General features: G+C 29.2%; 1 protein-coding gene across 1 annotated transcript in view; it reads left to right on the top strand.

Annotated features, from left to right (window-relative positions):
* LOC113375644 (cytochrome P450 4C1-like) overlaps window positions 1-24,236 on the top strand; it is a 26,411-nt gene extending 2,175 nt beyond the window's left edge. Inside the window, exons 2-14 of the mRNA XM_026615573.1 lie at window positions 3,937-4,050; window positions 4,096-4,208; window positions 9,337-9,374; window positions 10,000-10,017; window positions 10,900-10,990; window positions 11,059-11,244; window positions 11,743-11,809; window positions 14,034-14,232; window positions 14,306-14,422; window positions 14,633-14,701; window positions 14,777-14,945; window positions 16,441-16,620; window positions 24,076-24,236. Coding sequence (XP_026471358.1) covers window positions 3,937-4,050; window positions 4,096-4,208; window positions 9,337-9,374; window positions 10,000-10,017; window positions 10,900-10,990; window positions 11,059-11,244; window positions 11,743-11,809; window positions 14,034-14,232; window positions 14,306-14,422; window positions 14,633-14,701; window positions 14,777-14,945; window positions 16,441-16,620; window positions 24,076-24,236 — 1,522 coding nt within the window. The remainder of the gene's footprint in view (window positions 1-3,936; window positions 4,051-4,095; window positions 4,209-9,336; window positions 9,375-9,999; window positions 10,018-10,899; window positions 10,991-11,058; window positions 11,245-11,742; window positions 11,810-14,033; window positions 14,233-14,305; window positions 14,423-14,632; window positions 14,702-14,776; window positions 14,946-16,440; window positions 16,621-24,075) is intronic.
* Window positions 24,237-26,097: the final 1,861 nt, after the last annotated feature.

Here is a 26,097-nt window from a genome sequence, read left to right as displayed (position 1 = left end):
TTTGTACCATTTTACCACGCATATAGGGTAAAAAAGATAGATGAATATTTCAAAAACCGTAACAACACATTTCTATAGTTAGGAATTACTGAACATAGTATGATAGTTGTTCGTTTTATACGTGTTATGTGTTGTAGTAGTTGATTTATTTAGGACAGTATATTACTTTCTGCCCCGCCCCTTGAACCTAAAACCCTATGAAGAGCCAAGGGTTTTACTATTGAGCCAAGACATGCTTTCTTTTCAAAATCAAATAAATAATGTAGAAAATTTCAACTAATGTAGAGATTTTCTTCTTCTTCTTCTTCTTCCACTAGATAAGTCAAATTGGGACTTGACGTATAAAATCGATTAAAATTATTTTTAGAAATAATTAAATAGATCTTTGCAGCATTCAAGCCGATAAGAGCAAATTATTTATGTTTACATATTTGTATGAATTGATTTGAGAACTGCTGCTGCACCGAGATATGACCATCTGTTATTTATTTTTCCGTCGCCAAAATTTAATACGAGCTCAATTGATAAGATTATATTTCAAATGCGGATTTATAAATTATTTTCAAAAATAATGACAATGCAAACGTTACAAAAATTAGAAACTCATAAAGATTACGAGCCTTGAATATTATTGTCATTGCCACATAGTGGTGAAGTTACCTATTTTATAAACACATTTTTGATAAATAAAATTAGTTAATAATTATTTGAATTGAAAAGTGAAATTATTCATTTAATTGTTTCGAATATATTTTGAAAATACTGTTTTTTCTTAATTGAAAGTTTTGAATATATTTCATTTTTTACTTATTCAAAACATAGTACTAACTTTTATCAATAACTAATATTTAAAAGTTTCGTTATTATTAATACTTTATAAATGCTTTACTTTTGCTTTATAAATGATTTTTTAACTTCCCGTAGGGCAAGTTATAGTAATCGCAAAATAATCGAAAATAAAATTTTTATATATCTTTACGTTTCAAAACCTTCTGAACATTTTGGCATACCTTAGAAAAATAAAGATGCATGTGTGTGTGTATTTATGTGTGTGTGTGTATGTGCGTGTATGTGTGTGTGTGCGGATACAAATTTTCGTCGACGATGTCGGGAACACCGATCAACCGATTCGAATAATTCAAAAAACATTCGATTCGTATTGATAAGGAAACGTGCTGATTAGTTTTTGGCGAAGGCAGCCTAGCTATTTCAAAGTACGGGGCAAAAAGTGCCAAAAATGGCAAATCAGTTTTTAAGAGAACGGAGCGTCTGATTTTAATAATTCAAAAAACATTTTACTTGTATTGACAAGACAAAGAATTTAACAAATTTTCATAAAGGCAAGTCTAGCAGTTTCGGAGATCTAATAAAAAAATAAAAAAATACGCCATTTGGCGGTCAAAAATGATCATCAAATCAAATTATCACATCGAATTATCAGATATTTTATAGAGATTTTAACAATAAGTATAAATTTTGTTTACATTTCTATGGGTTCAGTACCAATGCTTATCCGTAATAAATAATTTTCGGTACGGGAAGTTCCAGCAATTTGCCTTAAGGCACGATATCATGCGCCACTAGTTTTGTTATTGAACAGCAATCAGATCTAAGTTATTCTATAAGCTATTTTTACTTAATTGAAATATATTTATTGAGTATATTTACTGTATCATTAAAATTATTTACTTCTGAACGGTATAAGAAGGTTGCACCAATTGTCGTTCTTTCTAATTTTGATGTTGCAGCAATGCCCCGCGAAACTCTTTTCACTTGAAATCATAGTTAGATCTATATGTACAATTGAAAACTGATATCACTACTGTTTGGGGTTAAATGATATTGAACCCTAACTTAAATTAAAACATAATATAGATTATATAGGTTTCTAAATAAAACAAGTTTTGATTAAATAGTTAAAATCTTTGCTTGTGAAAATTTGATTTTGATAATACTCATATATGGGCACGAAATTGAAAATTCAGCAAAATTGTTTTGCATAAATCACTATCACTAGCAAATAAACGATACTGCCACCTTTTTTCTTGGTGACTTCGAAATAACTGGACATGCTCGTAGTTTTTGTAAAAACTTCTGTGCGTTTATCAATACGAAGCAAATTTCTTAACTATCTGAAGTTAATTCCTACATATATATTTTGTCATATATTAACTTCCTGAAGGAGAAGTTTATGTTTTCATCAAAAAATCCGATTCGCTAATTTTATGTTTTCTCGACGTTTCAAGCCATTCTGAATCGAATGAGACCAAATTTGGAAAAAGTATGTGTGTGTGTGTGCGTACGTGTGAACAGATTTTTTGTCGTAAATCGACGTTTTCTCAAAACGGCTAGAGCGATTTCAAAAATTCAAATGCCATTCGATGCATTGCGATGAGAACTAGCGTTTATCATTTTTGCTCGACGATCAGTCAAGCCGTTTCTTTGTAAATAGCAGAAAAATGAAAAAAGTTTCGTCTACGTCTTAGCCCGCAGTTCTGAATCGATTTTAAAAATTCAAAAACCGTTCGAAAGATATTGGTTGGGAATCGTGCTGATGAGTTTTTGGAGAGATCGTTTTCTTGTAATAAAATGTTGAAAAATTCTTTTTCGACGAATTTTATTATTATTATTTTCTGACAATAGTCTTCTAGATCATACTAAAATATTACGGTCCTACGACAACTCGTTATCTTTAAAAATTCCTCAAAATTTGCAAAAATTAGTATCGTTTTTTTGTAATTTGTCAAAATTAAACCTTTCATCGACGATTGCTCAAAAACGTCTGAACCGATTTCAGAAATTTAGAAACCATTTGATGTGTCTTAATGAGGACTATCGCTTGTCAATTTTGTGCGGCGATCGGCCGAGCCGTTCCTTTGAAATTTGGAAAAAAGTGTTAAACTTTTCGTCCACATTTAAGCACAAACTACCGAATCGATTTTAAAAAATCAAAACCTGTTTGAAAGATATTGGTTGGGAATGATACTGATTAGTTTTTGGTGAAAATCTACCGAGCCGTTTTCTTGTAATTAACTGTTGAAAAAAAAATTTAAGCCGATTTTAATGAAACCTTTTTTGATTTTATGGTCTTATACAACTTATTGAAATATTACGGCCTTACGACAAGTAGTTTAATTTTAAAAATTTATAGAAGTTTGAGAAAATGAGTAGTTTCTTTGACATTTGTTAAAATTAAAATTAGACGATTTACTTGGTATAACGATAGAGTACTTGGTCTTAATGAACATAGTAAACCATTAAAGTCCTACGGCAACTGGTTCAATCATAAAAATTATTGGTTTTTGAAAATTTGCCTTTAGAAAAAGCTCCGAGTTAACGTGTTCGTTCGTTTGCAATTATGTGTGATATTATAAATCCGCTGGGAATACTTTTAATCGTTTATAAATGAATTTATTTTTTATTGATCAAGTCGATTATTTATCGGGAAGTTTATGTAACTTGCCTCATGGCAAAATACCAATACCAACTAGTTTTATTATAGTTTTGTATCTATAGTTACGTATATGCGTACAGGCATCCAGACATAAAAATAAATACATATTTTTTTTCAATGTTTCCTAAATGACCTTTAAAAGTGAAGATAAAAATAAAATAATAAAAAATCATGTTCGATTTTTGCAATTTCAATAACCTAAATAATAAATAAATTACACAAGACGAAAGGCGGGTGATGATATTTAAAATAAATAAACGCGCAATTCAATGAGGGTTTTGCATTGATTTGAATTAATCTGTTTTTCCATTTTTATATCAAATCTGTCTCAATGATTTGTTCCAATAACGTGGCATTAGGTCAATCTTATCTGAGCTAATTTGACATATATTTGTGATTTTGTCAGTTGTATACGGATCTCTTTGCAATCATGTTGTTAACAGCATTGTTCTATATAATTTTAACGATAATTCCGGTAATAGTGTTGTTGGAAATTCACATAAGGAAAATATCAAACAAGGAAGGATTGAAAAATATCCCGCAACCACAGACTTGGCCTATTATAGGAATCTTGTTGCAGATTCGGCTAGAGCAAGGTTAGTTGGTTGAAGTTTTTAGAACAAATCACCAAATTAAATTAGGTTATTTAAATCAACATGGAATCAACATTTAAAAGTTGCAAGAGATTTAATCAATAAATTTTATACATTAATTTGCATGAGTTGCGCGTTTGAAATTGCTGTATTGTATACGAGTAATAGAGTGCGGTAATATACGTTATGAATATTGTGATATATAAATAAAATGCATCACATTTTCAATATGCCATCAACCTGTAGATAAACTATGATCGGTATTAAAAATATAAAATATCCACCAAAACTATTTTTGCAACACTGTAGAATATTCGAAACAGATCAAAGCCCTAATACGAGTATTAAATTGCATATTCTGTGAATTAAGTGTGCTTAAAAATTGGAAACTAAGAAAAATTAGAAACTGTAGGGTAGGGCGGGGCTAGTTGAGCAAATTTTTACTTAAACGGATGTAGCTCCTCAATGAAAAGTCTCAATAAATTGCTATACGGCTTAATGGATTTGTTGTTTATCGCTTAACAAAAGTGTCAATACTAGGTTTTAGTAATAAGTAAAATTTAAAAGCTACAGCTGTTTAAATGCAAAAAGTCAAGTATGCTCAATGTACCCCATAGGTGGGGCAAGTTGAGCAGTAAAAAAGTATAATGAAATTATAGGTTCAATGTCGATTAGTGATGAAATAAAATAAGTTTTTAATAACCAGTTCTATATTTAGAGTCTTCATTGACAGAGAAAACAAAACTTATAGTAATTTGCTTTGAATAATTAACGATTAATTAACTTAGGAATTATTTTACCATTATATTCAGTATTTTGGTTTAAAATCATTATTTCTTTATATCATTACTCATAAACTTAGCTTAAATCTTAAAAATAATAATCAATTTCTGGAAGTTAATGGTAATTGTCTTAGTGACAGAACAAGTTTAGCAACTATGCTCAACTAACCCCAACTCGGAATTTCAAAATAAAAGTGAGTTTTTAAAAAAACCGTTAGAATTATACCCAGAATCTCTGTGCATATTAAAAGTACTATAATTATATGGAAGAATAAGATTTACCTGGTTAAAAATAAATAACATTTGACTAAACCAGACGAAAACTCGTGATGAATGACTTTTTTACTTTTTGGTCTCAAAATAAACAAAACGCCCGTGAGTCTCACTCATTTGTCCAGCGGCTACTAGCGATCGCGGGATGTTTATTTCTCCCAAACCTCTATCTTTCCGCCATATAGTGCCTAAACGGATGGTGAATAGTTTTCGAGATATTTCGATTGCTCAATTTGCCCCTATGCTCAACTAGCCCCGCCTTACCCTATCCGACTGCGCCTGAAGGCAAAATTATGAAATTACCTATTTTATAAACATATTTTATATAAAAATTAATGAATGAATGCAATTGAATTGAAACGAGAAAATCATTATTTTAATTATTTCAAACATAACGCGGTGAGTGCGTTCGCGTAATATGGAAACCGCGCTACAAAAAGAACTCGATTTGAGCCGTATAGCATAATTCTTATATAGCGTTTTATGAAAACCGGCTATGGCGTTGTATGGAAACCGCGTTGTGAGATACTAAGAATAAGTGCTAATAAGTAAAGTAATTAATATATTAACTATTTAATTAAATTAACAATATTAACTGAATACTGTAAAATAAGTATTAACAAGCATTAAAGAGATCTAATTCTTTAGCCAAATGTAGCTCCATAGATAAGAAAAGCCCTTTTTTCATCTCTAGTAAATTGAGATTAGAATCCCTCATTTTGTTTACAAATACTTTTGAGATGGGTGCATCAAATAATTACATCAGTAATTATTCTTAGTCATATCATTCAAATAATTACATCAGTATAATTCTTAGTGTAAAGATATATTGTAAAAGGTAAAAAGGTCAAAAATAACCTATATTCACTTATAACTTATCAATCAATTCATTCCATCAGTTTTTCCTCATATGAAGTATTATATTGTGAGAGGTTAACAAGCCAAAAAAAATTATATTATTAAGTTATAGCTTTTCACTCGCAAATTGCAGAATTAATGTGTATTTTGTTGCCGGAGCAGCGGCATCCGAGTGGAAAGAGTTAAAACCTATTACAATATATAGTTACTAAAGTCATTCACAGTCATCCAGAGTAATAATACAGTTTTATTTCATTCAGAGCAATATTTTTGAGATAATGATAAGATCATAATATTTCCATTCTACATCGTATTAAATTAGAATAGTACGAGTTTGTAAATTCAGTACGAGTGCTGATTTACTATAAGAAAAGCCTTGTCCGCAATTAACGCGTTGCATTGTTTAGCAAACTTCGGAGCGTCTAATGAATCTCACTAATAAGTAATCCAAATGAAAATATAAATGTTACCAGGTTCATTCTAAAATCAGGCAAAAACTGAACTGTCCTCTAAATTTATATCGACACATGGCGGGGAACCCAGTGTCGTGCAAAATACGATTATAGATTATAAAATTTACAATGAAATGAACAATCACTTTTATCACATTGAGAAAATTTGATAATATTGATAACATATTTAATTATAAACAGCTTATGAGTTATGATATAGGGTAGGGCGGGGCACAAAAGTTCAATTTGACTTTGAGCAAATATAGTCAAACAAACAACTGTTTGACTATGTTTAAGGGGGTTGTTTGTTTTTTAATTTTTTTTGTTTCGGTTTTGAGATTTTTTGATAATATGAAAGCTAAAAACCTTAGAATTGTTTTTAAAAAAAATCATCTCAATATCTATTTTTTGACGAAGTTATTATATATATATATATATATATATATATATATATATATATATCTATATGTATGATCCTCTGAAACCGTTTTTTTATTGCTCCGCGAGCTATTGTATGCCAGCTGCCTCTTTTTCATTATAATACCTCATGCACATGACCTTTTTAATGTGTCAGCATCTTTGAACAACATGATGTATTTAGTACATTAAATTAAATGGTGTATTTAGTACATTATATTAAAAACTTTAAATACGTTTTTCTCAAATTGACTTTTTTCAATGCGGTGCCACAAATTCAAAAAAAACTACAAGTCGGATCGACTTGCATTTTTTTTAATTTGTTCACCACTGCAATACCTAGTCCCCCTACCTCAAACAACTTGATAACATTACGCAAAAACTTTTTGCGAAGCTTCTCGCCCTAAAAAAAGGCATTTTTTGACACTTTTTTTTTAAAATAGCTGCCATTTTTTTCCTTCTTGCTTTTTTTTCATTTTGGTAGGGGGACTGGATTCAAACTTCTACTTCAACGTAGTTTCTTTTTTTTGTTTCGGGCAATGCGCAACGGATTTATCTGTAACACCGCAAAAGAGATCGATTTTGCAAGACCGACTTTGGCGCCCCCTGGTTAAAAAATGACTGCGCAAAAAAAAGAAGAAAATTACGTAATATTCTATGATTTTGTAATTTTTGCTTAAAAAAAACCGCATGTCTCTATGATAAATACATTTCGAGAAAAACAAAAACAAATACCTTGCATTTTTTGCAAAAAAAAGAAAAACCCCCTTAAAAATTCGAAGTAAGTTTTTGAATCTATCTTAAAACTAGTGGGGCGCATGGCATCGTGCCTTAAAGCAAATTGCTGGAACTTCCCTTATAAAAAATTATTATTTTTTAAAAAACGAATAACATTTTTGAAAAAAAATTACTTCGAAAAAATTAGATTTTGGAGAAACAATAAATTAGATAAAAAATTACTTTTTTGGAAAAAAAATTTTTTATAAAAAATTTAAAAAAAAAATTTTTTTTTTTTGGAAAAAATGTTTCCTTTATTTTGACATATTTTGGAAGATCTGAACTTTTTTTCAAAGCAATCGTACTGATTTAACTGCATAGTGACAAAATATAAAGCGCGTAAGCGCCGCGCCGCTGTCTAACTGTTAAACATTGGTACACATTTTTTCTAAGGTATGCCAAAATGTTCAGAAGGTTTTGAAACGTAAAGATATATAAAAATTTTCATTTTCGATTTTTTTGCGATTAGTATAACTTGCCCTACGGGAAGTTAATTAAGAATTCAAAAAAAATATTAACAAAAAACTTTATTATGGATTTTCAAACACTGACGTTTTTCTCCCGAAAGTAATAGCTAGTTATACATTATTTTTCCCTCTACTTTCAAACATTGTTGATAAATAATTCTTAATTTGACTGGTTTTTGAGATATCGGTGGTGGACTTTTTTACCCACGTACCTTTAAGTAGCGTTCTACCCTAATAAATTCGAATCATAATACATTTCTATTAAATGATTTATTTAACTGTAATTAAACTGAGATACAAAACATTTTATTATATTTAATATAAAATCTCGCACATAATTCAATAACATTTTCGTCAAACCTGCTATTTTGAGAAATAGATATGAGGCATTATTTAATGACCAAATAATGCAATGATTAACGGATAGTATAATATGTACTTTGATTTACAGATATATGACGTTTCACTAATTATCATATATTTATGAATGAAATCTTTCGAAACAATAAACACATGTATGATGACGCAACTTTTTAGCAGAAATTCGAAGTTGTATCAAAATTAAATTCGCATTTTGGTGTTATTCCACTACACGACATAAGTAGCACTTGAAACAAATTCTGTTTTATTCCACCGGTGTACTTTGTGAATAAACTTTGGACCCTATGATATATATATATATATATATATATATTAATATACTTTTTTGGATCGTGTAAGACTATGTTTAAAAAATTACATTGGGCATTTGTAGACATCTAATTTCCCTTTCCTAATATTGTTTTTATTTATTAATTGGAATAATAACCGAAAAGTTTTCTGTCCATTCATCAAGAATATATATATATATATATATATATATATATTATGTGTGTGTGTTCCGAGTTCGAATCCCGCTTTGAACAACCTGACATCGGGCAGCAGCAATGCCCATTTTCACTCGGAGATATAGATCAAAAATATGTTTTCAATTGAAAATAAGCCAATTTCGGGAACTGGGGTGTAAAATGGCAATGGGAAATCTGTCCCACTATTATTTCCAGAATCGAGTAATTATTATATATAATAAATCTTCTTTAAAAGCAAACAAAAAATTATTATAATTTTATACATTGTTTTAATTATTTAAAAATTTGTCATAAATGCTCAGCGTTTGTCAATGTCATCCATATACGGTAGCATGATTTTAATTTTAGACTTCATGATAAACTTTAATAATAGAACTTTTTTATCCAATAGTTATCTATTTTTATCCAATATTAGTTTTGTGTAAAATTTATATAGATTTAATATTATTTTTGTTTTATGCTTTTATGCTGGTGATTACTAAATGATGACACACATTAAGTGTTTAAACATGAAAGAAAACTTTGTTTTGATTTCGACGAAAGGGCTGCTAATTTGTTTTTAAATATGTTCCAACGTCGAAAAAAACTATTCAGGTATATATTATATATATATACATATATATGTGTGTGTGTATTTGGATATGTTGAAATTTTTGATAAAGCAAAATAAATAATAAACAATTTTACAAAAATAGTTTTTACGCGTTTCTTCAGTTAGATAAGAAGTAAATTTGGTAATAGCAGTATCCCTGACCTGTTATATCGTCGACATTGTTAACCCGTCTTTATCTGAAAATAACATAATAACATTTATAATGAACAAAAAAATCAATATAAATATATGATTATGTATATTATCAAAATTACCAAGATGACGATTTTCCCTATTAAATTCATTATGACATATGAGTTATCTTGTGAGCGACATTAGTAATTGAAAGTAAAATATTGACTCCTGACTCAAGTGATAATTTGATTCTATTACAGCCGGTATATTTCAGTTGTTACGACAATATGGTAGAGAATTCAATGGCATTTTCAAAGGCCGTTTTGGGTTTACTATGTTCCTGAATTTGGCCAACCCGAGGACATAGAGGTAAGAAAATATTAAAAGGTCGTTCAGGTTAGTTAACTTTTGATTATAAAATAATCAAATAAAAATGCTTTGTTTTTTGTCGGGCATGGTCGTAATGGCAACACGCACCAGACTAACGTGTAAAGGTTTCAATTACGGTAAATTAGACCGTTGTCATGGCAACTCTGTGTTATGTTTCTTTCTCTTTTTACAAAGATTTTATTGTATATAACCTTGATCTGGTATTTCAAAAAAAAATATTCATCAGCAAAGGTCAAAGGAATATTTTAACTTAACTTCTATAGAATAGATTTTTAAACTTAATTTTTTTATTACTATTTCTCATTGTTTACATCTTCGCCAATGTAAAAGTTCAATTGATCATATTTATCCCACCTACATGTAAGCTCTTATAGAGGTTATATAAAAAAACTTGAATCTAACGTAAAAATAATAAAATATCTTCAAAAAAAATAAATAACGTATTCTTAAAATTTACATCCATATATCATAAACTAAATACTTTTTAGAACTCAAAACTAAAAAAGCTACCAAAAAAAAAAAATTGTTATGGATATTTATACATTTTCATTTATCTCTTGACTGCGACGTTGTAAGAAGTCAAGTGATGATTGGTTACAAATCTTTTGCCTTCCACTTTAAAACAGTGTCAATAAAAAATTCTATACTTTGCTTGTTTTTAAATAATAATAGTGGACTTTTTTACCCGCTGATCTTTAAGCTATGCTCTATCATATAACGTCAATAAATGCTTTTTTTTTTCAAATTAATAATGTATTATAATATATCTTAATTTATTTGCAATCAATCTATATTTTTCAAAATTTTCTTATTAACTTCAGAATAACCCGTTTCATTCCTTTGATTGTTAATTCTTTATAGATAGTATTATCAAGCACTAAACATACCAAAAAAAGCTACGTATACGATTTCCTTAATCCCTGGCTGAGGCAAGGTCTTCTCACCAGCTTTGGTAAGTTCTAATTTAAAAATGAACTATGTCTCTTAACCTACATCACTTAAATTCGTGTTATGTCTTAGGACGAAAATGGCAATCGAGAAGAAAAATTCTCACGCCGGCTTTCCATTTTAATATTCTGCAGCAGTTTGTTCCAATTTTCGAGGAGCAATCTCAAATTTTGGTGCGCAAGTTAGAGGAGCAACATATTGGAAAAGAAACCAATATAGTGCCATTGGTGACGGAATATACACTACATACAATATGCGGTAAATAATAATTATACAAAGAAAATTATTTTTAAAGTAAATATATAAATAAGGTCAAGAGTCAATATGTATTGACATCCTATGTTGGTATTGTTTCCGAGAGTAAAAAGAAGCGATTTAATTAAGTATCAAACTCAGCACATATGCGTCATTGTAACATATGAGAATACAAATTGAAATTAAATTTGAAGTATTCATATGTTATTATTAATAACCAAGTAAAATCTGGCTTTTATTAATTAGTTCATGTTATGGCCAATGATCTTTACCCTTGACTGATATAGAAACTATTTTTTTTTTGGAAATTATAGTGTGGATGTTGTGATAACCTTTATCCTATTAAGATGTAATGCGAACAGACTAATTAATTCATTAGATATCGATAATAATCTAATTGCTGTTTAAGAAACTAATAATAAAATACTATATAAGTGAAGACTTTTTTGTTTAGTCACAATAATATAATGACTCATTTAAAAAATATGATATTTGAAATAGAGACTGCTATGGGACTCAAGATTGATCAGGATAATTCAGCCCAAACATATAAGCAAGCCGTTTGCAGGTAAATATTTTTTGTATCAAATTTTTGTAGATAGTTTTTCTAAGGTTTGAAGCTAAAATAAAGCTAATTTGAAGCAGTATAAATAAATTCAAGTGCTGCATTTCTATGATTTTGATGATACAACTATAGTGCAGCATCCTTAAAAGGGAAGCCTGATTTAGAGGTTTGAAAAAAATCTGTTTTTTTTTTCAAATATTGCCTTTCAAAACTAGCCAAGAATATATTTCTGAAATTTAAGAAACACATTCAAATTATTTTCGGAGTTACAGAAAAAATAGTGAGCAAGCGTCATGTATACGAGCAAAACGAAAACTTCGAAGCGCGATTTTTCGGTGTTTCATTTTTACGATTCTTTCTAATTGGCCGGAAAGATAAAAAAAAACTAAACGTCCTATCGAAACGAGACAAAATTCTTTGTATTCAGGATTAAATTATATTCTAGTTGAACCTAAAAAAACTTGAAAATAGTTATAATTAAACTACTTTTTAAACAATCTAAAGTGAAATTTTGAATAAAAAAAACATGATTTTTTTCCAAGTTGCGAAAAATTGGTGAATTTCTCGTTTTTTTTATTTTTAGATTCAACTAAAATCTATACTATTAAAAATATATATGTGACTTGCATCTTTTCCGCCAAATGACACCCACACGCTCGTCGCGCATCGGCAAAATGCTTATACCCGGCATATTATGACATATATTTTAATGAAAAAAATTCAGAAGAATGTTGAAATATATAAGAATAAAATTTGAAAGTTTCGTTCAATTAAATATTTTCCATCCCTAAAAATTCATCAAAAATTTTTTTCGTGCCTTAAGCCAACTTGTTGGAACTTCACGTACCAAAAATTATTTTTTTTTAAAAGATTTAAATACTCTGAAAAAAAGAGATTTTTGAAAAACTATAAAAAAAATACTCTGAAAAAATTAGATTTTTGAGAAACTATAAATTTTTGACAAAAATTTACTTTTTTTTGAAAAAAAAAGACTTTTTAAAGAAAAAATTATTTTGAAATATTTTGGAAATTCTGAACGGATAAACATTAGTACGAAACCCATAAAAATTTAAACAAAATTTATACTTATTGTTAAAATCTCTATAAAATATCTAATAATTTCATGTGCATATGTCTAATGATCATTTTTGACCGCCAAATGGCATTTTTTTTTACTTTTTTACTAGATCTTCGAAACCGCTAAACCTGCCTTCATGAAAATTTGATCAATTCTTCATCTTGTCAATACAAGTAAAGTGTTTTTTGAATTATTAAAATCGGACGCTCCGTTCTCTTAAAAACTGAGTTACAGTTTTTGGCACTTTTTGCCCCTTATCTTCGGAACGGCTAGACCTACCTTAGCCAAAAACTAATTAGCGTGTCTCCTTATCAATACGAATCAAATGTTTTTTGAGTTATTCAAATCGCTTCATCCATGTTCCCGAAATCGTCGACGAAAATTTGTATCCGCACACACACATATACGCGCACACACACACATCCATTTTTTCTAAGGTATGCCCATATTTAAGTAAACATAATGGGTATGCCAAAATGTTCAGAAGGTTTTGAAATGTGAAGATATATAAAAATTTTCATTTTCGATTTTTTTGCGATTACTATAACTTGCCCTACGGGAAGTTAAAAACTAGAAATTATGGAAAAATGTCTACTAATCAAAACTAAATTTTCTTATGAACGAAACTTGTGTAAGAGATCTGTTTTTTATCGAATCCTGTCTTATAACATGTTTCATTTTTAAACAGAACTAACACAAATCGTATGTGAGACGAACGTAATGAGTAAATTAGAAAACAAAAACATATTTGGATGCAAAAGCTTGTAGCAAGTAGCAACATGAGTTGATTTCGTAAATTTTATATTAAAAATAAATTATTATATAAATGTATGAAAGGTATAAATAATTTTAATGAATAAATTTACCAAAGGCAGTTTACCAAATTTACCATAGATAGAATTTAAGCTATATAAAATATAAAGAAAGAGCCAGTCACATCCATAGAGTAAATATTATAAAGCAGTATAATTTTACAACTACCTTCTAATAACTAATAAATAAATAAAACAAATTCGTATTGTGATATCACCGAATTATTGTGACCAAAAAATCTTTTGTTGGTAACTGTATCTAATATCATTCTTTAATTTCATGAGATATAAAATTTAGATAATTTGAAACTCATTAAAAAAATTATTTGCAATTAAGACAAGGTGAATACCTGGTATATCGATCGATTCGTCCCTGGCTATTCAACGACATCATCTTTGGACTCACAAGAATTGGACGAAAACAGAAGTCTCTTCTCGATCAACTCCATTCCTTCACGTGTAAAGTCATTAATAAACGTAAAGAAGATTTTCTGGAAAATATAAAAAAAAATCAAAACTTGTTAGATAATCAAGAAGTAAGAAGTAAAAATCACATAATCACTCTTAAACTTCTCTATAGGTATTGAAAAACTATTTTTGTTTTTATAGGAGGACATTCCTAAAAAACGTTTAGCAATGCTGGATTTGCTACTTAAGGCAGAGTATGATGGAGCCGATATTAGTGATGTTGGAATTCGCGAGGAAGTGGATACATTTATGTTTGAAGTAAATAACTGGAGTTACAAACTTTTACGTTTTGAATTAAAAGTTATAAATTTATGCGTTTATTTTCACGTAATTTTGTATTCTATGTATTTAAACATATCTAATTACAAACCTCACCCCAACCCCTTGTTGAATGTGATGATATTTAGTAGTGCATTAAATATCATCGTATTATAGCAATATTAATATAAAATTATATCTCAATCACAGGGTCATGATACGTCTTCTATGGCAATTACTTACTCACTAATGTGTTTTGCTAATAATCCAGAAGTTCAGGTATTATAGTTATAATATGTAACTTAAATTATTACATTCAAGTATTTAAATAACCAATATTTTTTTAATTGCTAGAAAATAATTGTAGAAGAATTAACTGAAATTTTCGGCGATTCTGATCGTTCGGCAACAACGCAAGATTTGCAGAAAATGCAGTATTTGGAGAGATGCATCAAGGAAGTACTGCGGCTTTATCCTTCAGTGCCACTTATTTCCAGATATAACGAAGAACCATTACAACTAAGTAAAAATATAGAATATTTAAATAACTTCAAATTCAGTATCAATAACTATAATTTTTCGAATGATTATGAGAATTACATTAGAGATTTGCTTCAAGCAAATATTGAATAAAAACTCAAGCGTTCGAGTAAAGCTTTCGAATTTTAATAAAAGCTTAAAATATCTGTATTATTCATTTAATTAAATTCGCGTTAGTGCTAATATATAAAAAAATTACATACATAAAATTAAAAGCAACAAGAAATACATAGTTTCAAAGGCAAACCACAATTTTTGGTTTCTTTACTACAAAATTCCATATTTGAACATCCTAATAACATGTGTATGGATACAGATATTTCAAAATTAAATACTTAAAAATTTTTATAAAAAATATATTGAATCTGTATTTTCTATAACACTAGATTCTTACTAGTACTATATATACAGGGTGTCCCAGACCTTGACATCAACCCCAAACATGGTGATAGTATTGACCTTTACTATTCTGAAAAAAATTAGAATAAATAATTATCTCGCGTTGTTTGGAAATTATGAGCTTTCAAGTGCATCTAGATCTTTAGTAAAAATATAACCAATTTTTAATTTATTTACTAATTAGTTTAAATTTATAAACAATTACTAATTTTGTTCATTTAAACTTTAGAACCGTAACCTTGATAAATATCAAAAACAATAATGCAATTGCCCCAGGTTCTCAAGAATTAAAACCTTTTGTTGAACTATAAATTTAACATTTTTAAAATCGGTTGACTTTGATAGGCCCTCCTGTAAAAAAATGTATTAAAGTGTATAGTCAAAGTATAAATGAACAAAATTAGTAAAAACTGACCACAACAACCAAAAATGGGTCATAATTTCACCAAAACTTCTTGAAAACTTCAAGCAATTATGTTATTGTTTTTGATTGTGATCCTAGAAATGTTACTCATGATTATAGTCCAAAGTTTAAATGAACAAAATTGGTAAAAAACTGACCACAATAACCAAAAATGATTTATTTGTATTATGGTATTATCCAAAAATTTCCAAACAACGCGAGATAATTTTTTTTCTATTTTATTTTTAGGACAGTTTTTGGTCAATACTATCACCCGTTTCAGCTTGACGTCAAGGTGTGGGACACCCTTTATTAATATTACAAGCTCTGGTTTTAAGTTTCATTTATATAAGCATTAAGTAATATAATTTATTAATTTTATTCATTAAAATATATTACTAAGATATTACTATAAGTACATGACCTACTACTACAAAAACGATGTTCATATTTTTATGACAAAATATTTTTCTTTTTTTTCCACAAAATTAGAAAAGCTAAATGCTTTATTTTTTATAAATTGGATTTGATATCATTGGCAGTATAATGTCATTTTTTCTTAAAGCGACTTTCATACCTCTCCAAATCCGATTTAATTCCAACAAATATGCGTAAGTTTTCGAAGTTTTCTTTATAAATTCTATATATAATATTTAAAATTGATATTATTTTACAGGCAAACATTTGTTACCGGCGGGACAGACTGTGCACATCCATATATTCGATCTCCACCGAGATGCGACCATTTATCCAGAGCCGGAGCGGTTCGACCCGGATCGCTTTTTGCCCGAGCAATGTGCGCAGAGGCACCCCTTCGCCTATATACCGTTCAGTGCAGGACCAAGGAACTGTATAGGTAATAATTATAATAATTATGTAATATTTCACTGGGCTTTAGTCTCGAAACAAAAGGGTTTTACAAAACTGTCATATTTTTATGAAAATAATTTTATTTTTGATTGATAGTGATAAAATTGATACTGATAAAATTGCAATTTAATAATATTGCAAGGAGAAAGGAGGAAGTATTGTATTGCAATACCCAGAATATATTGCATGTGCTCTAGGGGAGGCGTATATGGAAGATCAAGTATGACAATTTGGTTTATTTTAATGGTTTCTAATTCATAACACGATTAGAATCATTTTTAACTTTCGAAGAGGTTAATGTTTTACCAGAAAACCTAGCTTGCTATTTTTATATTTCCTCAAGTTTGCGAGCCAAAATTTACATTTCGGCAACGTTTTCTCAAACGGCTGCACCTATTTCAAAATTTCAAAAGCCATATCTCAATGAAACTCACATTAATTACTTTTTCAAGGCAATCAACCGATTCGTTCAGCAGAAAAACGTGCAAATTTTTCGTTCCCGTTTTCTCAAAATCTGTTTTCTGAAACGAATTTGAAAACTTAAAAACTATTCGGAAACTGATATAGCAGTGCTGATTAGTTTTTAGTAAAGATTGGCGGAACCACTTCTTCGCAGTTATTGTTGAATTTTTTTTTACAATTTTACAGAAACTTTATATATATGATGTTAAAGCTTTAAATAATTATGAATATTCGTCAAAGTTTTGAATATACGACATAAAATTATATCGTGACAATTTTAAAGTTGCTAAATTTCAATTCTTAATCGATTGATAATACGATTATCAACTAGGAAATTTTTTGTAACTAGTCTTAAGGCATAATGCCAATTACATCTCGTTAAATTATGATTGAAGTATAATGGACAGACAAAAAATGGAGCATTAAATACGTACATTTTTGGAGAACGGTTCCTAAAAATTAAGTAAAATCAAATGAACATCCTGAGCTTACAGTTTATCCCCTGAGGCCTAGGCAGCCCCATATTGATATTTGTTGGCTCTCAATACTTTCCTGGTAAATTTATTTACTACGATAAATATGTTTTGGACTCGAATAGATGGTAGCACTAAAAACAGATGTGTGTATTCAATCTCTGGTTTGAATTAAAAATGAAATAAAATAGGAATAAGAATTGGTATGTGTACTTGACTAAGCCAAAACTAGACATTGGAAAAAGAAAAGTAAAATAACTAGCTGTAAGTGGAATTTTGTCTTAAGGCCTTAAGGCAAATTGCTGGAACTTTCCGTACCAAAAATTAATATTTTTTTAAAAGCGATTAACATTTTTGAAAAAATTTTACTCCGGAAAAAATATATTTTTGAGAAACAAAAAAAATTGTTTGAAAAAAAAAGTTTTCTTTATTTTGGCATAGTTTGGAAATTCAGATTTTTTTTTCAAGACAATCGTACTGCTTTAACTGCATATAGACGAAATGTCAAAGCGCGTAAGCGCCGCGTGGCCGTCTAACGGATAAACATTGGTACGGAACCCATAGGAATGTAAACAAAATTCATACTTATTGTAAAGATCTCTATAAAATATCTGATAATTTGATGTGCATATGTCTAATGATCATGTTTGACCGCCAAATCGCTTTTTGTTTTACTTTTTCCTTAGATCTCCGAAACCGCTAGACCTGCCTTCATGAAAATATGATCAATTCTTCATCTTGTCAATACAAGTAAAATGTTTTTTGAATTTTTAAAATCGGAAGCTCCATTCTCTTAAAAACCGTGTTACCGTTTTTGGCACTTTTTGCCCCGTATCTTCGGAACGGCTAGACCTGTCTCCACCAAAAACTAATCAGCACGTCTCCTTATCAGTACGAATCGAATGTTTTTTAAATTATTTAAATCGGTTGATCGGTGTTTTTGAAATCGTCGACGAAAATTTGTATCCGACACACACACATACATTCATTTTTTCTAAGGTATGCCAAAATATTCAGAAACCTTTAAAACGCCGAGAAATGCAAAAATTTTCATTTTCGATTTTTTTGCGATTACTATAACTCACCCTACGGGAAGTTCAAAAAAGATCACAATGATAAAATAAAACTAGCTGTAAGTAGAATTCTGTCTTAAGGCAATTAAGACATCGTGCCTTAAGGCAAATTGCTGGAACTTCCCGTACCAAAAATTATCATTTTTCTAAAAACGATTAACATTTTTGAAAAATTTTACTTCGAAAAAATTTGATTTTTTTTTTGAAAACAAAATTTTTTTGAAAAGAAAAATGTTTTCTTCATTTTGACATATTTTGGAAATTCTGAACTTTTTTTCAAAGCAATCGTACTGCTTGAACTGCATAGAGACGAAATGTCAAAGCGCGCAAGTGCCGCGCCGCCGTCTATCGCATAAGCATTGGTACGGAACCCATAGAAATGTAAAAAAAAAATATACTTATTGTTAAAATTTCTATAAAATATCTAATAATTTGTCTAATGATCATTTTTAACCGCCGAATGGCATTTTTTTACTTTTTTCATTAGATCTCCGAAACCGCTAGACCTGCCTTCATGAAAATTTGATCAATTCTTCATCTGGTCAATTCAAGTGAAATGTTTTTTGAACTATTCAAATCGGACGCTTCGTTCTCTTAAAAACTGAGTTACCGTTTTCGGCACTTTTTGCCCCGTATCTTCGGAACGGCTAGACCTGCCTTCGCCAAAAACTAATTAGCACGTCTCCTTATCTATACGATTCGAATGTTTTTTGAATTATTCAAATCGGTTGAGCTTGTTCCCGAAATCGTCGACGAAAATTTGTATCCGCACATACATACACACACACACATACATACACATACACATACATACACACACACACACATACATCCATTTTTTCTAAGGTATGCCAAAATGTTCAGAAGGTTTTGAAACGTAAAGATATATAAAAATTTTCATTTTCGATTTTTTTGCGAGTACTATAACTTGCCCTACGGGAAGTTAAAAATCAATTTTTTGGACACCAAAAACTATATTTACATCTTATGAGTAAAGAATGAAGATGGTATTATGGTATTTTTAACTTCCCGATTTTTTGTTTTCTCGACGTTTCAAGTCATTCTGTATCAAATGAGACCAAATTTGGAAACAGTATGTATGTATGAGTGTGTGTGTATGTGAACCGATTTTTTGATCTCTCGTCTACGTTTTATCGTAAACGGCAGCACCGATTTCAAATATTTGAAAGAACTTCAAGCCGTTTCTTTGTAATATGCAGAAAAGTTGTGGCGATATCAAGCAGGCTGCTTTTTTTGATTTATAAAAAACAATCGGACATGTCATGTATATTTTTGATATCGAAATATTTTTATAGTTAATAAATTTATATTTTTTTATTATGTTGGGAGTTTCTAATTAAATATATTATCATAATCATTACTACTCCCACAAAGTAGAAATTTGTCCACGTTTTAGGCCGCAATGCTGAATCTATTTTAAGACTTCGAAAACTGATATTCGTACGGATTCGCCCTGATCAGTTTTGGTAGATATCATAGCAATACTAAACGTACTAAAATATTAAGTCCCTACGACAAGTGGTCTAAATTTAAAAATTTATCAAACTTTCAAAGAGAGTCAAACATTGTGTCAAAAATCGCTTTTTTGATGTAATGAGTCAACATTTGAAATTAGTCGACATTTTTTCAAAAACGACTTCGAAATTTTCCAGCGTATTCATATATATGTTCCTCTACTGGTACACACTCTGACACAAAAGTAAATGTAAAACTAGCTGTAAGTGGAATTTTGTCTTAAGGCAATTAAGGCATCGTGCCTTAAGGCAAATTGGTGGAACTTCCCGTACCAAATTTTTTTTTTTTAAAAACAATTAACCTTTTTGAAAAAAAAATTATTTCGAAAAAATTAGATTTTTGATTTTTAAAAAAATTTTTTTTTTTTAATTTGTTTTTTTAAAAAAAATGTTTTCTTTATTTTGACATATTTTGGAAGATCTGAACTTTTTTTCAAAGCAATCGTACTGCTTTAACTGCATAGAGACGAAATGTCAAAGCGCGTAAGCGCCGCGTCGCTGTCTAACGGATAAACATTGGTACGGAACCCATAGGAATGTAAACAAAATTTATATTTATTGTTAAAATCTCTATAAAATATCTGATAATTTGATGTGCATATGTCTAATGATCATTTTTGACCGCCAAATGGCATTTTTTTTTATTTTTTTTGTTAGATCTCCGAAACTGCTAGACCTGCCCTCATGAAAATTTGATCAATTCTTTATCTTGTCAATACAAGTAAAATGTTTTTTGAATTATTAAAATCGGACGCTTTATTCTCTTAAAAACCAAGTTACCGTTTTCGGCACTTTTTGCCCCGTATCTTTGAAACGGCTAGACCTGCATTTGCCAAAAACTAATCAGCACGTCTCCTTATCAATACGAATCGAATGTTTTTTTAATTATTCAAATCGGTTGATCCGTGTTCCCGAAATCGTCGACGAAAACTTGTATCCGCACATACATACACACACGCACATACACACACACACACACATACACACACACATACATCCGGGAAGTTCCAGCAATTTGCCTTAAGGCACGATGCCTTAATTGCCTTAAGACAGAATTCCACTTACAGCTAGTTCAAAATTGGTTTAGCATTTCTAGCGAAAACGTGAAGGCCCTACAAGTCCTTTTACCAAGTTACATCAAATGACTTTTAAAAGGCTGTTAAGTTTGGTAGGTTCACTTGGCTCACATACATACACATACATGCAACATAAACACAAAAACTTTTTCCAATTTTGGTGTGAAACGATTCAGAACGACTTGAAATCATAAAATATACAAATACATAATAGCATAAAATTAGCAAATCGAATTTTAAATGATATGTTGTTATTCATAAAGAGTTAGTTTATTAATATATTTTGAATTTTTTTCAGAAAGTTATCAATGTTTATGAAGATTTTATAATTTTTTATCAAAAAGTAAAACATAATATTCAGTCTATAATAGAAGTTAATTAATTGCAAGATATTTTAATAACAAACGTGTGAAATTACGTCACTATTATATATTTATATAAAAACAAAGAAAATTATATGGAGGAAATATTTCTAACAAATGTAAGCAAAAGCAACCGAATGACTAAATTATGATAACGCGATTAATTCATTCATTCATGTTTATATGTTCCAGAAATCGATTTCAAAATAAGAGCTAATAAAGATAAATATTATAGGTAGAACAAATGCAAATTAAGATAACGACGTATATAAATGATGTAAAATTAATAATCGAATCAGTAATTCGATTTTAGACAGAGCAGCAGTTATTGACGAGGGCTATTTTGGTGTAGAGTGTCTAATGCGAAAATTTATATACTTATTAATTTTAACCCAAAATTAGATGGTAGTATTTTTGGCAAGATGTTCCTAATACTTCTTTAATTGGTTCTCAAATTAGTTAAGCCATTTCTAGTATTTTAGGTAAGTGGCGAATAGACTTGAATCAGAGGTTTCGGGTTTGATACGCACTTTGAGCAGCCTGATGGCAAGCAGTAGAGTGACATCGGTTTTTACTTGGAAATTCAGATAGCAATATGTCTTCAAGTGGAAATAGCGCTTATCCGACATTGCTGCATCAATAAAAAATTATAACTATTACAATAATCGTAATAATAACTAGTTGTAAGTAGCATTTTGCCTGAAGACAAGTTGCATTAACTTCCGATACGTATGCTTATTCAACATAATCAACAAGAATTAAGATTCAGCTATTTAGATAAAATTATTTCAAACATGCTTATAATATCTGTAATTTTATAAATTGAATTAATTTGTTTAACATATTTTACTTCATTTATTTTGGGTTCTGAAAATGTATTTTATTTGTCAACTATAATCAGTAGAGCAGATTCTTACGAAACACAAAACGTACATATTTGCTCGGTATAGATTCTGATTAGAATCGCCAAAAGCGCGCGACAGAACTCTAAAATTTGATGAATTTTTATAATTCAACCGCTTATCGTAGGCCTATAATAATTTAGTATGTTATTTCGTTTCAGGCCTATAATATTTTAGTATGTTATTTAATACTACAAAAACCTTTATGTACAAAATTTCATCAATATCATTAAAATATAATTTTAAACATTTAATTATGAAGAAAGGGCCTGGCCGATCTTTACCAAAGACTTATCAACGCGATTCCCAATCAATATCCTTTAAACGGTTTTTCGAATTTTAAAATCTATCAAACATTGTGGGCTGAAACGTAAACAATTTCGAATTTTTTTTTGCGAAACATGAACTTTTCCTCCTTTCCTTCGAGAAGTTAAAAATCACTACATAGAGATGTGACAACTGTTTGTTGATCTATAAAAAAATCTATAAAAAACAAATGTAGTTTGAAAGAAATTCAACACAACTCATAGGACCCTCAAGTTCTGATCGCAAATATATAATTTAAAATAATCGACGATTTTATATTGATAATTTGCTTGACGATGTCGCAAGCGTATATTATGGAATTTTATATTCGTATTTCTTGATGAAAATATTTGCAATATAAACTTCTGATTATTACGAGATAGATTGTAGCAACAAAAAGGTGCAACCATAAGTTTTCAATGTTTACGTTCATTGAAATTTGCAATAATTGTATTATATTACATCAATAACTTTCATATAATTACTATTTTTGTTTATTTGTTGTATAGAATCATTTGCTAATGTTATCAGACAAATTATATCTATAAAATTAGAATAGTTGCCTATGGAAAAAATATTTGTTAAATAAGTTATAATATCGTTTGAAGATACATATCGAATTGGAAAAAATAATTAAAATTATATTGACATATATTTAACTCCTCATTTTAAACTCAATTTGCTTATATTTAATAATTAATTTGTATCATTCATTATTAACTGTTATTTTAAATACGAGAACTCTAATTGAAATTATAAAATAAATTTTGTTTATTTCTGGTTGATTCAAAATGAAGAAGACATATAGATATTCAGGGCCGAGAACAATTGTAACTTCAAGTTAAAATTTTAAAATTCAAACGAAATTAAAGAAATATTATAATTTGTTTAAGTAAAAGAAAAATGAATTCTTCTTATATGATAGTATGTTTCGGTACAAACAATATTAAAATTATTAAAAAAATGATTAATAAAATTGATGATTATGTTTCTTTACGACCGTCTCCTATAAGGTGAATGTAAAAAAATAAAATCTACTTAAGAAAAAATGGTGTACCAACATTTTTTCTTAAATGGCCCTTTTTATTTGACATCTTTTTGAACTTTATTAACTAAAAACATGCAATAATTTACAGTAAGTAATTTAAACCGCGATCATAATAATCCTATTCTTTCGTAATGATACTGAACATATATTTATTATTTTAACTCTTTTATTATTATTTTTTTAATTTATTTTAATTTTTTGCAGGCCAGAAGTTTGTCCTCCTTGAGATGAAATCCGTCTTGTCTGGTATTCTAAGAAAGTACACCCTGAGCCCAATTACGCGTCCACAAGATATAACATTCCTTTTGGATTTGGTGTTGAGGCCCAAAGACCCAATTAAAGTTAAATTCACTCTAAGAAAATAATTTAATTTTTTATTTTTGCAGCTATGAATGAGTATTGTGCATTATTTTTCTTTCTTCATGTCTTTTTAATTCTATCGATGCAACTCTCAGTATATTTGTTTATAAATTTTTTGTATAGTATGTTTGAGTGATATTAATTTAAAAGTGTAACCTTGTGAATGTGATTTTATTATTATTTTATATTATAATATAACCTTTTTTGAAAAGATAAATTTGTTTTAGTTTATGACTTATATTAATATAATTCTGATGAATTTTAAACTATAATCTTAATGAGTATATATAAGCTCACGAAAACGTTCAATTCGTATTGAATGAGTGAATAATTTTTGCGAAGGCAGGTTTAGTGGTTTCGCAGATATGGAGCAAAACTGAAAAAAATAGCAGTTAATGAGAGAACGGCGCATCCGATTAAAGTGATTCAAAAAGCATTTTGCTTATGTCGACGATGTTTGTTCATTATGTTTTCGTTCTTCTAGAACCTAGATAAACATAGATAAGGCTCATCGTCCAAATATAAGCACTTATATTATATTAGATTTATAAAATACGACTATAAAATGTACTGTATTTATAATAATTATTTTAAATAATTTAAAACAATTGTTATTACTCATTCATCAATTTTCATTGATTATTGATTCATTTTATTTTTATCTTGAAGCACGATGCCATGCAACATTAGCTTCGAGCTATTTTGGTCAAGTTCAATTCTTTAATTTTAGTTTGAAAATGTAGAAAAATAATGAAACAATGCGATATATTCTGTAATATTTTTCTAATAAAGGAAAAAACGCAGCGCAGGTTTGTAAATAGAGCTGTCCTCCAGTTAGCCTGTTTAATACAACTTTACAACAATCAAACGTCGTCAAGTATTTCAGACCGCATTTAGACTCGAAACTCACTTGGAAATACCATATCGAAAGGAAAAGTCAACAACTTGAAGAAAACTGTATTGAACAGAAAATTCAAATTAAGCTCATAGAATAAGTTGTTACTGTACAAAAAAATGCTGAAACCAATAAGGACGCACAGAATCCAACTTTGGGGAACGTCTTAAAAATTAAATATTACAATTGTCCAAATAATCCAAAATAAACTTCTAGAAAAAGTAAATGGTGCTAAATATGTTCGAAATTCGCTCATACCTAAAGATCTAAATATTAATACAGTACATGAGGAATTCCATATTCAAAGCAACAATTACAAAAAAATCGTGCGTTAAACACCTTGAAAGAGCCCACAGGGATGAAAGACTGAAACGAGAACGACCACTCTTGGACACGTTACTGCAAAACAGGATACCATCATACCTGGAAGCCTAATCAGTGGATTAACATCCGATTGAGACATTCTTGGACAAGAAATTGTCCATCATGAGCTACTTCTAGTTGGACAGACAGTTGATGCTCGACTGTACTGTAACTAACAAGAGAGATTACACCAGTAATTTGAAAAAAAAACTAGCTGTAAGTGGAATTCTGTCTTAAGGCAATTAAGGCATCGTGCCTTAAGGCAAATTGCTGGAACTTCCCGTACCAAAAATTATTATTTTTTTTAAAAACGATTAACATTTTTGAAAAAATTTTATTTCGAAATAATTAGATTTTTGAGAAAATAGGAATATGACAAAAAATTACTTCTTTTTGAAAAAAAAATTTTATTTGAAAAAAAAAATTTTTTTTGAAAGAATTTTTTTTTTTTTGAAAACAAACTATTTTTTTGAAAAGAAAAATGTTTTCTTCATTTTGACATATTTTGGAAATTCTGAACTTTTTTTCAAAGCAATCGTACTGCTTGAACTGCATAGAGACGAATTGTCACAGCGCAAGTGCCGCGCCGCCGTCTAACGCATAAACAT

This window comes from Ctenocephalides felis, unplaced genomic scaffold (assembly GCF_003426905.1).
Source record: "Ctenocephalides felis isolate EL2017-DRISC unplaced genomic scaffold, ASM342690v1 CF-g0.4_SCAFFOLD_01886, whole genome shotgun sequence".
NCBI classification, from domain to species: Eukaryota; Metazoa; Arthropoda; class Insecta; order Siphonaptera; family Pulicidae; genus Ctenocephalides; species Ctenocephalides felis.
This window is presented reverse-complemented; position numbering and strand designations above follow the sequence as displayed.